We start from the raw sequence: 16,913 nt of genomic DNA on the forward strand, positions 1-16,913 counted from the left end.
TGTTTGTGAGCCTACTTTGGAACGTAAGAGTCACGCTTCGTTTTGTAGCTGACACATTTCTAAAGATAGATCAGTCATTCCTGTGTTGCTCGTGCTCATTATTCCCAGGAATTGCATAACACTGTTTTATGAAGGGAAAAATGTAAATGCAGCTGACCCTGGGACTGGCTTTCAAGATGGGTAAAAACAGCCTGAAAGGGATTTGCATTGATAAGCTGTACTGATTATGGAGCTTGTGTTTTGCTGGGCTAGTGAAATGTTCAGCATTTTTGCCTGAGTCATAGCAGAGTTCACACTGTTCAGCTTCATTTTTCCGGAGAGAAGAGCATGATAATAGGAGAACCATCCAGCAGCCAAACAATACCTTTTGCCTGAATTAGAAGGGGAAAAAGCAGTGTATGTTTGGTATTTCTCAGTCCATCTGAAACAACTTCCAAACTTGCTGCTTCAAATTTGATAGGGGTCTACCCTGATGATCCTGATGATCCTGCCAGGCATTAGGAAGTTGTTAGTTCTCCTTTCTCCCGCAGCTGCTGGTGAGAGCCACGTTAGTGCCTTCAGTGGTGTTACTCAGTGGTGTCAGCTTTGTGCTCCAGACAAGACGCTGCTCACATTCGAGATTTATTCTCATTCTCAAATGTCACACATATATACATTTCCTGTATATGTGACAATGCTAAATGCATTGTCCCCTGACACTCTGCCTCAGCGGAGGAGGACAGGGTCCTCTTCTTTCATTTTCTCGCCCTAGTTTTTCTCATTCCTTTGAAGAAATACGATTGTGGGGTTTTTTTCCCGTCAGCCTCCTCCACATTATATCAGGCTTCCTTTGGCGTGTAGGTGCTTTTGGTTTTGACAAATAAAGTTGGTCTGTCAGTCAAATGCATCCTTGCTATATCCATTAGCTGTGCTGCCAGTCACCGGTGCCGGGCTCGCTGGCGCGGCGTCGAGCAGCATAATAACTTGCTCTTCTGAAGTGGCGTCGCTTGAGGGAGAAGTTATATATGAAGGCTGTAATTTCATTATGGAATATTGCAGTGTGCTGAAAATGTGCCTGTATTATAATAGAAAAAAAAAAATCTAAACAAGTGGAGCCTGCGCTTTGTAAAAAGCGTCAGCTTAAAGCTGTTGATCTTAATTTGGGCGGAGGTGCAGCTTCTTCAAGAGGCTTTGCTCTACCTGCGAGTGCCCTTCCTGATATGGAAGACAAACATATTTCTGCCCTGTCACATGGGTGGTATTTCTCTTCCCAGCAGAGATGCAGGGGTCTGCCTGTAGATGGGATTTGGTGCCATGTCTGTCCTGGTTAAATTGATCCTGGTTAACCTTGTTCAGAGCGATGATGCCGGAACATAAATCATTAGTGGTGATGTTGGTGGCTCAGCTTTCGGAGGAGCAGCAGCTCTGATGGGCTTTTATGAAGGCAGACAGGTGACAGCATTTGTGAGGACTCGTGTCTGGCCAAGAGCAAGTCTGGCCCAGAGCAGCTGCGGGAAGGGAAGCCCATGCCTGGGCCGGGGCTGGCGCCAGCCCAGCCCTGCTCTGCCGTGTGCCAGCTGGGCGCCTGCTGAAAGGTTGAGCTTCGTGCCAGCAGTAATTGATTGTAGGCTTTCCTGGAGCAGAGCCCTGGTACCAGCTGTAGCTGAGTCTCTTCCTCTTTTCCAACCCCCTTTTTTTACACCCACCTGCTCCTTAAATGCATTCTTTTTTCATCATCTGCTAAGCCTTCTCATCCCTATTTTTAAGAACGGGGAGGAAGTCGGTGTGTCGGGTTTCTGGTAAATGTGCATCGCGTCCCCCGGGAACAACAGTGGCATAAGCTTCCAGGAAAAACACAAGATGACACATAAATCCTCATAAAAATCCCATTTACAGATTCATAGCTTCAGTACAAGAAACAAATCCTGGCATTGTGTAGTAGCTATAAACAGCACCCTGTGAGCTAATTATGACTTGCTGTGTCCCTAGCTATGGCAGGCACTAATCTGCGGCTCCCTCTGTGTGGGAGCTGGGAAAGGATGGAGAGGACTGGCCAGCAGCGAGCCACAGCTCTGCTCTGATTTATTCAAGAGGCAGATTTGTTGTTTTTTTACCATAGGTCGCAGGGGGGGGGGAGAAAAATAAGGAGATCTAGCGTTCAGGTAAAAAATTGGCTTTAGACCTCGTTAATCTACAATAGGTGATGTGCGAGTGTGGTTGGGTAAACATGCTTTTGAAATCCATGTTTAGTATTCTACATGCTCACCACTGTGTGTTTGCAGCATCTGTACTTCAGTGATAGATGTTACCACAAACCTCCAAAATCAGCTGCATCTGTTTAGTCAACGACAGTAAAAGCAAAGCTTCGGTAGCCTTTCTTTTTTTAGGAGGCTGATGATATTTCACTGTTTTCATTTTTCCGTGTCAATAAATCAGACGTGCTATTGCTCTATCCTAATAGCAGTTCATGGGTGTATTGCTGTCAGCTTTGAAAATGGCAGCCAGTTCTCACTATTAAGTTTAAATTAGGCAAAAACTTGTCAGATGGTGTTTTTCGTCACGGAGTCTCTGCTATTTGGAGAGGTGTGAGCTGAAAATCCTTGTTGTGTTGGATGCCTGTGTTTCCAGTGTGGAGTGTATTTGACATTAAAGAGGTTATAAGGAAATATACCTTCAACTTGCATTAATTCCAGTTTTTAGAATGACTACTTTACTTTGCAAGAAGATGGAGTTTTTCTTTAAAAGTAGTTGTCTCTTAACCTCTGGGAGGGATTTCTTAGAATTGATTAGTTTCTTTTAAAACATTCATAACAGTAATTTAATTCCACATGTCTCTGAAGTATTTACTTAGTGTTGTTTTTCAGGTGGATGTTTTTGCAGCCCTTAAAAACATTTCAGTCCTAAAACTACTGGTCACTGGTTGACTTGTGGTAATAGACTGGATCTGAAGCACTTGGTGCTTGGAAGCAGGTCAGACCACAGCAGTTTGTGCCTTATTAAAAGCTCTAACTTCATTTAACTCTCGCTACCAGAGGGACAGTTGACACTGGGTGGCTTGATCCTGGATTTGAGACATTTCAGCCATAAAAATACTGGCTCATGAAATAAACATCAGCATAACTGACAGTGTTAACTGAGCTGGCCCACTTGTGTCTCCGAATAAAATGAAGGATGCACATAAATCTTTACGGGGTCAGGATTTCTGTGTGGCTGGATCAGATGCTGAGGGTAGGAGAGTGTTTCAGAGGTTGGTGATTAGCTTTCAACTAGAGTTTCTCCAGCTTAATCCCCTGGGAAGGAAAGCTATCACAACTTCTGATAAGATAAACCTCTGGGGTGTAACTATCACCCTGTTTCTGGATTAAAGAACAAAGCAAAACCTGAAAAAAATAAAGCTGCTATATTTAAAATAAAAGATGGCATCTCACACTGCCTTTTAATCCAGTGCTGAATTATACATTCTCTCAGCCCTGGGTAGTTATTTTTATATCATATCTCAGAGCCTCCACACTTCAGTTTCTCCCTGGATGTGTCTGCAGGCCATCTAAAGATTGTCTACAAAAGGTTATTTTTATGAACTTCTGAGGGTTTGATGGTTAACCTGTTAGAGGAATGTGTAAGCTGCATATTTGGTTCATCTCACCTTTGCCCTTTCCTTTCCCCTTCTCCAGCTTTTTCCCCCATGCCTTTTTTTGAGTCTGTTGTTCAGTTTGTTGCCCATGATAACATCTCAGGGGAACCCAAAAAAATTGATGTCTTTGAAGCTTCAACAAAATTGCCTGTGTTGGGCATGGGAGAAAGATCAGTGTTTCCCTTGAGCAGAACATGGCAGCAGGTTCTCGACCCTTTGTAGGTCCCTGGGAAGCCACATGGAAGGGAAACAGTGCTATGTCCCAGCTCTAGGACAGCCTCCTTCCAGGTGTGTATTGTCACAGCTGCCAGAGGATACAACCAAAAGACTTTTCATGGTGTGACTTTTTAGAGGCACAAGTAGCGGTAGGACAAGGGGGGGGACAGTTTCAAGCTAAAAGAGGAGAGATTTAGATTAGATATCAAGAAGTTCTTTACTCAGAAGGTAGTGAGGCCCTGGCACAGGTTGCCCAGAGAAGCTGTGGCTGCCCCATCCCTGGAAGTGTTCAGGGCCAGGTTGGATGGAGCTTGGAGCAACCTGGGCTAGTGGAAGGTGTCCCTGCCCCTCACAGAGGGGTTGGAACGAGATGATCTGTAAGGTCCCTTCCAACCCCAAAGCATTATATGATTTCTATGAAAGGACAGTCAAACCTCAAAAAAAAAGCATCCTTTACCTGGAGGGGGAGCTCCCCTCCAGCTGATCCAACCCTAAATTGTGCTCTACAAAGGTTACTTTACAGAATTTAAGGTAGGTATTGCAATGTTAAGGAGAAAGCTCTGGTTTCAGACCTTTCAAAGAGTTGGGTGGTGATGAGGGGGGAATTATGGCAGAGAGCTGGAAAAGAGTTGATTTTTGTCTTACTATGATCCCCTAATCATATTACTTAAAAATGAAAGATTTATGGTGTGTGTGACTTAAAAGGTGTTAATTGAAGCACTTAGTGGCTGCAAATCCCTAAACATTTTTCACCTGTCAGTTCCTGTTTTCCCCTCTTGGTCTATCTACAAATTCTTTCCAAATGAGTGTTAACCCCTTGTTAACACCATCAGGCTGCAGTGGGATTTTTGCTGTGCTGGACCTAATGGACATGCTTTTGGACACAGAAACCCTTCATTTTTCTCCATCTGTATTGACTGAGCTCGTAAAGTATTACCTGTCCCTACAAACCTGACACTTATTAAATCTATCACATCTTGAACAGAACTGTTAAACTCTGTCCTTTACATCTTTCTGCCTCCTCAGTTATTTCTAATTTTCATCGTCTGGGGTGATTTCTTGTTTGACAAGATGTGGTTATGTGATTAACCTCTTCATACTTCAGCTGGCAATACCCAGCTCTCCTGTGCCAATCAGATGGGGATCTTGTGCTCCACCAGCACAGATCATCCATCCTCTGACCAGCCAAGGTGTCACCAGCACATCAACCTTTCTCTAGGACCCTCTCCACTGGCTAGTGCTGCCTGATATACTCTCAAAGCCACCCAGAATGCCTTCTAAGATCTGGCTCTGGGCTGTATTCTTCCTGCTTTTGTGTGATGGCTACAGTTACAGATTATTTCCTTTTTTCCTTAAGCTCCTTGAAGCCCTGACTTGAGAGGAGATAAGGTGGTAGGGAGCAGGTTTGAACTGATAAAGGTCTAGTGCAGTGTCTACCCCCCTGCAATTAGCTGGAGTCTGCTCCCAGCCCAGAGCTCACTGTTGTAGCTCTAGGGCTCTGAGCTGTTTTTGCTTCCACCAGGGACTGCTCCACCTAGAAACAGGGCTCCAGGCATCAGATGTGGTTATCTCTGGGCTGCTGCAACCTTCACCTCACAGCTCTGGTGGGCAGTGCCTGCCAGCTTCACTTGGTCCTCAGGGAGCCACTTAAGCCTCTCAGAATGAGGCTTCTGGTAAATCATAGGCTGTCAAGACCTGCTTTTCTGTGTGGGTACCTAACAATAGTAGAGCTGGAGTAATGATAGCCCCTTGATGATACATTTGTGGACAGCCCTCGTGCCTACAGGGGCTAGGCACACTAATATTTTCTCATTAATGACATGGTGTGGAAAAGGTGAAACCAAGGAAAGCATTGCCTGAGCTGTATCACCTCTAACATCCTCTTAGCAGCTGGTGGTTAAAGATAATGACTTACATGAGGTAAATAAAATTTTAACTTTCTGAATGTAAAGTTTTAAAACCAAAGGATGCTGTTAAGTGTGACCGTAGTCAGAAGCAGAACACCAATGCTACTTGCTGTTATTTAAGTAATTAGAAAATAAATGTTTATACTTAACTACCTTAAGAAAGGAGAAGTACTTTTCCCCTTCTGTGTGTAAATTACTAAGGAAAACAGGATGCAAGTGTGTAGTGGAACCAAGAATTTGTCAAGGTATAATACTCCCGAGTCAGTATCCCTGTACCTACATGATGTTTCAGTGTGTAGCTGCACTGATCAAAGCAGTACTAAGTTAAAGAATCACGGACTTTCAGTTTATATTGTTGGTTAAAACTTGGCCTCAGGGCTACAATAATCTAGTTATCTGTGTCAGAGCTTTTTGAGGATGGGCATGAATTGGATCTGTCAGTTCAGCTTCTGCTACGTGCACCATAGCTGATAGCAACTGGCTCACTTCTTTACCAGATGGTCCAAATATTGGTGAACAAATATTACAAATTTTCTTACCTCTGTCACATTTTTTGGGAGTCAGAGTGGAGGCACAGTGCCAGAATGCCATGAGTGTGACTTGGCAGTGTTGCTGCTCTTGTTTTCTCTGCTGCTGGTTAGATTTTGTCAGTGGAATCATCATTTAGTTTTGCACAGCCACTTAATTCAGTTTAAAATTAAAACCTGTGTGATATATTTTGCAGTTCTTGATCAGAAACGTTTCCTAAAATACTCACAGCAAACAAACTGCTGTTTCCTTCTGGCTGAAAAGGGGTTTTTTCAGCGTTTACAGAAAGCTGGAAGTTGTTTCTCAGAAGTCAAACATTCATTTGCAATAGGTGCATGTATAGAACATTAGATATGTGTTGATTTACCATCCATGCTGCTGTGTTTTACCTACTGTTAGGTAAATCCTTATCTTTATGGTAATAATAATAGTAGTTTATGGTAATATTAATAGTGGTAGCTATTGGTAAGAGGTTAAGAAGTCAAACCTTAAACTCTGAGAATTTGTGTGGAATTCAAATAGCAAGACAATCAGCATTAGAGATAAATGCACTTCTAAAAGATCCTAAGCCCTAGCACTTCACATCGAGGGGGCAATGTCTCTTCAGCCAACAAAGCTGTTCTTTTAGTTTGTGGGGGAAGACTTGTTTTATTTCTGGTAGGTTTTGTTTTTTCCTGTCCTTTGTATTTCAGTGGGATGCCTCGATCAAACGCTGTGGGCTTTGCAAAGATACTTATTGCCTGATGTATTGCAAGAGTGGTTTTGGGGTTGTAAGTTCTGATTTACTGTGAGACTGAGCAGGGCTCTTTTCTCTTTCAGCTGTATCAGCTGGAGTAGTTACCACAAGAACCTGCTCGCCAGCAGTGACTATGAAGGCACTGTCATCCTTTGGGATGGATTCACAGGACAAAGATCCAAGGTCTACCAGGTAACATGAGCACTGACTGGGGGAGCAGCATTCAGAGGTTCTGCTCCTGGTCCAGCAATAGGCTTTTCTGCTCCACAGGGGGAAATGGATGCTCTTCCCATTTGGTAAATGCCTCATCCACACAGCGTTATTGAGCTGTAGCCCTCTGAGGGAGGCAGTTCTTTCTTCCTGTCACAGGCATGAGGCAGTTGACATTTTCTCACTGCTGCTTTCAGGCAGGGAATCTGCACACGGAAAAACGAGTGTCTGGAAAGCTCTCTCGCCTTTCTTTAGAAACCTCTGTCTCTCCATACCTGTTCCACTTCAGGCCTTTTGTAAAGCCCTGCAGTGGTTGCTGATGCAGGTGCTCCTAAAGCAGAAGTGCAAAAGGCAGACTTAAGTGGCGAGGCTGGAAGAAGGGAGCGTGGGCAGAACCCTTCCTCCCCTGCACGGTCCTCAGCACACAGGTGGGCTCAGCTCCACAGAGAGACCTGCCTCAGGAGAAGCTTCTGGCATTTTGTCTCTTCATGGCACTTGAACACTGTGTTTCTGTGTAATGGTTCCTGAGAGGCTTGTGACCAGAACAAGGAGGGTTGTTGCATTTGGGGAGAGGCTGGAAGTGCTGCAGGCTGTTGTGTGGGTAACACAGTCCATTGAAACCAGTCAGTGATAATGAATGAACTGCAGACCAGCCTTTAGTTTCCCCTCTCTGACAGTTCAACATAAGTTTTAGTTCCTATTTAAGCCTCTGTTTACTTTTTCATTGTGTCTAAGCCATTTTTATAATGCTTGTTTTTACTAGTCCTTTGCCTATCTCAATACAAAAGAAATTATACTGGACAAAATAAATCTTGTCTGCTTTCCCCTCAAATACATTTTGCGTTTCTTTATGACGCTGAATAATGAACCTAGAGAGAACCAGCTGTTGCTTACATTAAAACAAACTCATTTTGCTTCCTATCAGATTACTTGAGTTTCTTATTTGGATTTGCAACAGAGGTTGCATACTGACATCTGTTTTGCATGTATTGAAACCCTTTAGGGTTTCATCCTGGGTGACTTCATCCTGGCGAGCTTTTTGTCTTGCAAGCCTGTGTGAAGTCTTTAAACAAAGAGTAGACTGAATTTCAGGTTTTATTCAATGCATTGTTCTGCTTCCATGTGGGATGTGCCAGCATAGCAATTACAGCACTTCTGTGTTTTGGGGAAGAGTGTGCAGTCTTTTAAGAATATTTTTTTAAGAATATTTGTTTGAGTGGAAAACCAGAGGATTGGACTCCAGAAGATTCATTTATTAGCTCAACAGGAAGGTGAGGATTTGCTGGATTTTCAGAGAGGAGGTGTTTGAAATGGGCATCTTATCAATATTGGGAGATATTTATTGAGTTGCTTATTACTATTGGAAGATACAACTATGCTCTTCTAGAATAAGGAGCAGCACAGGGTGAAACCACAGCCAGTCACATCATGCTCCAAAACCAGGTTTTCAATATATATCTCCTGAAACTTATTTTTTCTTTCAAGTAAAAATCAAATCCATTTTGGTTTTTAAAAAAGCTGTTTTCTGCTTTCCTGGCACATCTGGGATACCGCAAGGTTTGGTTTAATTGGGAGAAAAGATATTTTTTTTGAGAAACTCATGAACACAATAAGCTGCTCTGTCCAGGACTCCACTCACAATTTATACCAAACAACATGTGTGTTTTCCTTTCCTCTTTTATCATATTACAACTCACTATCTTGCAATATTTTTCTTGTTTCTCTGAACAGGAGCATGAGAAAAGGTGCTGGAGTGTTGACTTTAACTTGATGGACCCAAAGCTATTGGCTTCAGGCTCTGATGATGCCAAAGGTATTATTCTTTTTCAGTCTCTGTGCAGAAGGCTTTTATCCTCTGTGTATTCCCTTGGAGGAACAAAAATGTGATATTTCAAGGAGCTGATTCCTCAGCTGCCTTCAGTATTGTAGTTGTCGTGGTAATGTGTCAAGGTACTACTGAATTTTTGGATCTTAGAGAAGGAGAGGCTTTGTTTGGATTAAGATCTCCTGCTTCACATTTCTTGTGTAATATTCTCTCAGCTAGCATTTTCCAGGACTCTAAACAAAGCAGAATGTGTTTTAACATTAGTTAAACTTGTTGAGTTAAAGCCTTGGGGCCCTTCAAAAGAACAGCATGTATTTTTGTTTCAAAAATGAGGCTGTCAGTAAAAAAAGCAGCAGTTAGAAAATGCCTGCTGCTGTTTTACCTGTAGCTCTGAGTGTTAAAGGCTGTGCACAAGAAGCTTCCTGCTCTAATGATGTGCCCTGTGTTTCTTGGGGCTTAAAGGAGCTGGATGGTGGACTGAGTGGGAGTGCTGGGAGCAGCTCTCAGCTTTCCACACTTGGGGGTCCATTTGACAAAGCACTTTTGGAGAACCCTTAAGACAAGCCCTTTTACCCCATGGTGGTAGAAAAATGTTCCTTTTCTAGGAAGAAATAGGAAGCTCCTAAAGAAGAGGATAGCACTGAGTGAGATGTAGTATTCTTCATCCCTAATGAACGAGATTTTATCTGTAGTGTGTTTACAATATCAAATCAGAGTTATTAAACAGCAAGAGCTTAAGAGTTCCTTTCCTAGTCAGTGGGGATCAGCTCTCACAGATGGGCTGCTAGAGCTCTGGACAGAGCTTTGCATGATTTGCTTTGAAATGATAAATTAATTTTTCATAAGCTGCTCCCCCGTCTAAAATGCTTTAAAATGCTGTTTCAAAAGAAATTGATGTTTCTCAATTGCATCTGGGAATCATAGAATCATAGAATTGGTTTGGATGGGAAGAGACCTTAAAGCTCACCCCTTTCTACCCCCTTGCCATGGATAGGACATGGGACACTTTCCACTAGACCAAGTTGCTCCAAGCCCTGGCCTTGGACACTTGCAGGGATGGGGCAGCCACAGCTTCTCTGGGCAACCTGTACCAGGGCCTCACCACCCTCACAGGGAAGAATTTCTTCCCAATATCCCATCTAACCCTGCCCTCTGTCAGTTTGAAGCCATTTCCCCTTGTCCTGTCACTACAGTTCCCTCAGCTGGTAATTCCACCTAGAAAATGCAGCTTTAATGAATATTTTCTATTTAAGGTGGGTCTTAAATATTTTCAATACACTTCCTCCTCTGTTGGTGGAAGTCAGGAGGGTTTTCTGTTTGCTTAAATGCAGCAGGAGTTGAACATTCACCTTGTAAGTTATCAGCCTCTTCATCAGTGCTCCCCACTCCTGCCATGCATGTGAAAGAGCTGATCTGCCAGGTAGACATGCATTTATTAGCATGTTAAGGAGGTGTCCAGTTTTGCAAAGCCCAGCTGCAAGCAGAGCTCCTGCCCTCAGTTTAGCATTCCCCTTCTTCAGTAATTGTCTCTAAAAGTGTACTGTTTACATAGAAATTATTGTAATAAAGCCTGCAGATCTACATAAGCTGCATTTCAATTCACAAAGGTCTTTTCAAGGTGTATTGGGGTTTTGGTGGATAAAACTGGGCTGGAACATTTTATCCTTTGCTTTTACCATGATCTGCCTGTGATATGCATTTATAAAAAGACAATTAGAGACAAATGGAGTCTCAGCACAGATTTTAGAAGCCTTTATGGTACAGAGCAATAGTAGCAAACGTCCAAATTAATGTTGTGGTGCCCACCTTCCATATCAGTGATCACATTTGAAAGGGTTAAATGTGAGGAAAAGTTAACACCAATGAGAAGTGTCTTAATTCAAACTTGTCTAACTTAAAATTTTGTCCTTCTGCTTATGTTCATGACTGTTTGGTTGAGTTCTGGCCAGCTGTGAGTACACGTGTTTGGCCAGGTACAGCATCTGTCAGGAAAGATTTTTTTTTTCTACTCTTTCTGTCCTCTTTTATTTCTCTACTTCTGTGAGGCCACACTGGGCTTTCTAACAAGAAATCTCCCTGCTGATAGGTGTTGGTGTGACCAGAGCAATTGGAGCTAATCTTGCTGTGCTTCCCCACAAAGCACAAGCATCACATTTTCCTGTCAAGTGATCAGGACAAGCCAGCAAAAAAAAAAAAAAAGTGACAGCTTTGCCAGTTCTTCCTGCTTGCCTGTGTCTCTACCTGTCTCTCCTTGGTCTTTTCAAGTTGGAAGCTGATTTTGAAAGCACTTGGTGGGCAAGTATTGGAGAAACTTATAAAGGAAAAAATCCTGTGCTTCACAGCCCTCTGCCAAAGGGATTCTAACAGTGCTATTAGGGAGAAAATGATTCTGGTATAATTAGAAGCAGCATCCTTGGGCCCCGAGTCCTTCAGAGTCCTTCATTGTCCGTGTCCTTAGATGAAGATAATCTAGGATGCTTATTTGTGGAAGATCTTTCTAGTGTAATAGCAGATAATGAGAGCATAAAAGCATTTGAAACAACTACTGTGTGTACAAACCCCTCACTTTTATCTACAGTTGTCATGCCCTTCCCTTTTCAAGGGGCAAAGGTGCTTGTGTATGTCTGTAGGGACCCAAAGGTGTACTCCAACCAGACAGCAATGAGCAAAAATTGATGCTTATTTGTACTACAAGAAGCTTGAGGAGAAGGCACAGTCTTAATTTCAATTCTTTTATGCACATAATAATGGCAGGAGCTCTGATTCTCTTGTAAATAGGAAAGGGTGACTTTCTGCTCTTGGGGGAGAGAAGATTGTTTAAATTTGTGAAAGCAAAATGATGTCATCAAAGTACCAGGGTAGGGCTGGTGCTAATAAATTTAGCTAATGACTTAGAGCTGTCTGTTCTGGGTTAGGGGTGTAGTGTAATGGCCATGGTAAAGTTAGCAGATGAGAGGGAGAGTGTAATATTTTGTGATGCTATGTGTATAGCAATTAAGTCTTCACTGGAGCACAGGCCTGTTTTGGGGTGATCAAGTATTTCTCTGCTTTGGGGTTGTTTTTGAAGTTCTCTGAAGCTCTAGGAGATAGAAGCAGCACTGACAAATTCAACTGAAGAAAGAGTTCTGGTTTTACATCCATACTCCCTTCACTGTTCCTGGCTTGAATTGGAGAGGTGGAGTAGAACAGGAGCACCTGGAGCTCTGAGCTGTAGCAGGAGGTTACTTTTCATTGTCTCATGGCAAGGAGGAACACAAACATCTGTCTCATTCCGTCTAAGGAAAGTAATTTCCATGCTCCCTTGGTAAGTGAGACCTGGTACCAGTCCTACAGCTATTTTTTTTTTTTATAGTGCCTCTGAATTCAGAGAGGCATCACAGATATGCAGAATTGGCTTCATAAAAAGAAAAAGGCACAGCCTTCTAGAGAGGGAAATAGCCTGAGAACTGCAGATCACAGTTTGTTCCTCTAGCTTCCAAAGGATTGTCTAGGGCTTCATTTTCAGTGATACTTCACTCCTTCAGCTTCTACTGACGTTACCTTGAGGTGTAGGTGTTTATTGTTCTCAAAATATCAGGTTGAACCTTCAGTTTGGTCATTTTTCTGGCCAAAAAGTTCAGTAATTTCCTGGAGATTTGTGGGGTTGTTGGATTCATTTGGGAGTACCCTGAAAAGGTCAGGATGATGTTGGCAGCTACAATACTGACCAGAAAGTTGGTGTCTTATGCAAGGAGTACCCTGCAGTCACTGCCTACTAAAAGTCATCAGTTTACATCATCCTCACAGAAGGCAGTGGATCAAAAATTTTGCCTAGGAGGACAATTCAGCAGTTTTCTCTTTTCCTAGAGATTCTGCTAATCTCTGCAAATGAGTTTTCTGGTAGCAAGATCCTATTCCTGGCTTAGAGCTTTTTCAGAGCAGCAACAGGCTCTCCATCACATGAGCAGATAAGAATTGCACGAGTGACAGGCTGGATGAAACATCTTTACTCTGTACCAACTGTGTACATCAACACCTTCAGCTATTGTAGAACAGGCTTCTGCCTCTTTTAATCAATGTTTAGACAGAGAAATGATGCATGGGAAATTAATTTAGGAACTTGCACATTTGGTGTAGAGCTCCAACTAAAAAAAAAAACCAAACTTGAAAATACCTAAACATTTTAAACTGAAAAAGCTGTTCTGGAGGCATCTTCTTACTACTTTGGTGGGAGGTAGGCATTTGGCCACATAGAGATGTCTCTCTGAGCAGCTGCAAAATGAGGAAGAATATGCTTTGAGAACATGTGTTTCAGAAATAGTCATTCTCAGATGGTCGCCTGTCTCATCAACACAATTCTAGATGTTATCAAGACATCTGCGTGTTGTATAATTACTGCCTCAACCTCAGCAAAATTGCTGAAAGCTATAGCAAATAAACTCTGCCCTTATGAATTATGCTTTATTAACCTGTCAGCTTTTTAAAAAATAATGGGCAGTTCTAGGTAAAAATTGACACGTTTCATTATGTGTTGTTATGTGTCCCATCTATCCTTTTTATGGTACTGACTAAGATATAATTGGAGCCCGGAGTATCTCACAGCAGTTGGATCACAGAAATTGCAGGCTCTAATCTGTGTCTGTCAGTTGTAACGAATATTGTGATGACTTTGAACACACGGGTTGTCTCTTCACCAGACTAAATGGCTCAGCTTATGGCCTGCAAACTTGAATGGAAAAAAAAAAGGAGCCAAGTTGAAACTGAGCCCTCAATTAGCTTTTGCTGCAAAGCTGGGACCAGATGGCCATTTGTTTGTTAGAGGTGGTGTCAAGGAAAGACTTGGCCGCTTTGGATGCAGCTTTAAATATTGATACCTGGTTGGAAGGCTTCAAGACAAGCCTGTGTTGTTTTAGTACTAGATTTGGGCAGAACATCACCCTGAACTTTTGAAATCATGTATGTGCCTACCCCATGCTTCTCAAGTTGAAGTGGTGTTGTCTGCTAGCAGTGTCCTCTTGTAATCATGTTTTATTTGCTTCCTGTACCATCTCATCCATAAACTTGATGCCCTTTATTGCCACTGGAACTTAGGCTACACATCTGCTGGTGTCTGTTCATTTAAGCAAAATGTTAATATTTTATTGTTTTGCAAAATTCTTCCCTGCCCGTGTTCCCCTCTCTGCCCCCGAGTGTAGAACACGGTGGGAGAAGGTTTATCATCCAGTCTTGCCTGGGAGAAGAGAGCTTCTTTAGCCATGCTTGCCAAACTGTTGTTCCACTTAGAAACATAGCCAGGTGTTTAGTATGAATATTACAGCTCTGATCAATGAGAATGGATTTATTTCTGAAAACCAGCCACGGGCTGGGTGCTGTTTTCATTGAATTTTCCACAATGTTTCTGTGCAAATAGAGTGTGCATCAGTGTTTGTATTTCTGGGGTGTGTGTGTGTGTGTGTGCTGCTTTCTAAAGGTTCCAGGCAGCTGCCAGATACCCACACAGTGCTGTTTTTGAAATGATTCCTTGGTGTGCCCCGAGCAGTGCTGTATTTCCTCCATCCCTGAAGCAGTTCTCCTTGGTATGGTCAGAAATGGCCCAGTCTTGTTGCTTTTCATTCTTGCCATAGTATTAAAAAGTAGGTGCACTAGAACCAACCTGCCTTTTCCTTTTCTTCCTTTTCCTTCACTGTCTAAACCCCTCAGAGCTGGAGACACACCATAAGAGCTCTGACCTCATGTGTTGACTTCAGTTGGTTACAGGATTCCTGGGTTTTGGCCATTTTTGCTCACTTCATATCCAGTGTGATCTTTCTGTGAAAAGACTGTGGAGGACCTGTTGGCCACAGATCTGAAGAAGCCCAGGCAGCTCATGGGGAGCTCTTGAGGGGATTAACCCTTCGTGTAATTCCTGCTTGTTCAACCACTGGTTCCAGCTTGCTCTGCTTTGTGCCTCGGCATGCTGATCATGATACTCAAGCGCTGCTCAACCCACTCATCAGGGGAAAGGGAGAAAGAACATTTAAGTCTTATTTTCTGCCTTGTAGGCATCAACAGGCTTGATGCCAATCTGCTGCCCCTCCATCTGGACTGAAGGCAGTGTGTTTTTTCTTTAACGTTTAATAATATTGATTATTTGAGGAGCACCTGGCACTCTTCACCTTAAGGTTAAATGGTACTTGAAGTGTTTCTGGTGGGTGGGGAAGGCTGTGTTTTGAAAAGCTCTGGTGTTTTCTGTTGGTCATTCTGTGAAGCACTGGAGTGCTTGAGGGGAAGAGCTCATTCTGTAGCACGTAGTTTAATCGGTGTTCGTGTGGTAGCCTTGTAGAACAGTAAAGTTCTTGTACCAGGGGAGTGTTGCATCATAGGAAGCCAGCATACTGATTTCTTTCCTGTCTGTGCCAGTTTCTTGAGAATAAAACAAGTTGTTCTCACTCGCTGTGCATACAATTAGGTATATTTATTCTGTGCAAGGCAATTCTGCCACAGAGCGTGGAGCTCTGGCATCCCAGCACAGGGATCAGGAACAAAAAAAGAATGTGCCTCCTATTCTGGGTTATACGAGTCTGTACTGCAGGAACCTTAAATGCTGAGATTATAAAGTTGGTTGGTCACCTGCTCTGATGGTCTCAGCCATGTGGCATCTCCTTCGTGTATGGAGGTGGGCAGGGTATTTACAGTGTGGACTTGAGGATGTGTTCAAACTTACCAACCACCAGAGCCAACTGATCCTTTATCATCACTAATATCTTGGCAATTGAGGCTTTCCATAATCCCATTCATGAAGTAACTAGGTTTTAGGCCTTTCAGATGAGGTTGATGGGTTTGTTATTGGCTTTGTTTTGTTTTGGGTTTTTTTTTTTTATTTACTCATGTCTCTTTTTCCCTTTCTCTAGTGAAACTGTGGTCTACCAATTTGGACAACTCAGTAGCAAGCATCGAGGCCAAGGCTAATGTGTGTTGTGTCAAATTCAGCCCCTCTTCAAGGTATCACCTAGCTTTTGGCTGTGCAGGTAGGTAAAAGGGATTTGGGAACAAAGGGATATTGTTTCTTCCTTCTTTTATTCCTTATTCCCCCTAAAAGTGTGAGGTTGTCTGCTTTGCCTGAAACTGAGGTGTCTTTGCAGTTAAAATGCCTCCAAATAAGACTTTTCAAGTCCCACAATACCCAACTGTCAACTTCATCCCCCAGCCTGACTTTTTAATTTGGGTGCCTCTATCAGAGACAAAATCCAGGGAAACAAGTCCTTAGTGTTTTTATTGAGATCACTAAGGCAACCAGGCAAAGCTCGGCTGTGAGAGTCTCAAAGTTAATGTGTTAACATGGTGATAGTTGTTCTTTCTGATTTACAGCGTTGCTCTATAAATACTCCAGAGCCATACTGGGGGTTTTAACTGGTCTCACCTGAATTGTGCTGTAAAACAGCGGCTCCAACTCCAATCCCTCTGGGTGGGCTCGTGTTTTCCTGGGTTGGGCCAAGATGGCTGTGAATGCTTTTTGGTTTTTTGGTTGGTTTTTTTTTTTTGAAGTAGTCATCAGGGGAAGGCACGATGAGCCTTTTATTCACTTAGATTAAATGGTTCTTGGTGATAATACAAAGATTCGAGAGCAGAGCAGGTGTCGCTCTGGGAGGAAACTGTACCGTGCTGTGCATACAGTAACTGAGACCGAGGTGCCTATAAATGTTTAACCAACTCTGCATTTCCTTGCCCCCCAGGGAGTTCTAATGCACTTGTAAGTAGATGTTCTGACAACATTTGCTCTCTCTGGACTTTAGGAGATACGTTGATCACTCTTGCAGCTGCTGGTTTGCTGTTTCATTCAAGTGTTCCCGTTTCCAGGCTGGTTCTGCTTCAGTTGTAACTCTTAGGAGGGGGGGGGGAAAGTAAATTTGCATTTTGATATGC

General features: G+C 42.8%; 1 protein-coding gene across 1 annotated transcript in view; it reads left to right on the forward strand.

Moving 5' to 3' along the window:
* The window catches only part of COP1 (COP1 E3 ubiquitin ligase), a 123,641-nt gene that overhangs the window by 53,273 nt on the left and 53,455 nt on the right, over window positions 1-16,913 (forward strand). The window contains exons 13-15 of the mRNA XM_032696473.1: window positions 7,081-7,189; window positions 8,939-9,020; window positions 15,902-16,018. Coding sequence (XP_032552364.1) covers window positions 7,081-7,189; window positions 8,939-9,020; window positions 15,902-16,018 — 308 coding nt within the window. The remainder of the gene's footprint in view (window positions 1-7,080; window positions 7,190-8,938; window positions 9,021-15,901; window positions 16,019-16,913) is intronic.

Source organism: Chiroxiphia lanceolata, chromosome 9 (genome assembly GCF_009829145.1).
Source record: "Chiroxiphia lanceolata isolate bChiLan1 chromosome 9, bChiLan1.pri, whole genome shotgun sequence".
In the NCBI taxonomy this organism is placed as follows: Eukaryota; Metazoa; Chordata; class Aves; order Passeriformes; family Pipridae; genus Chiroxiphia; species Chiroxiphia lanceolata.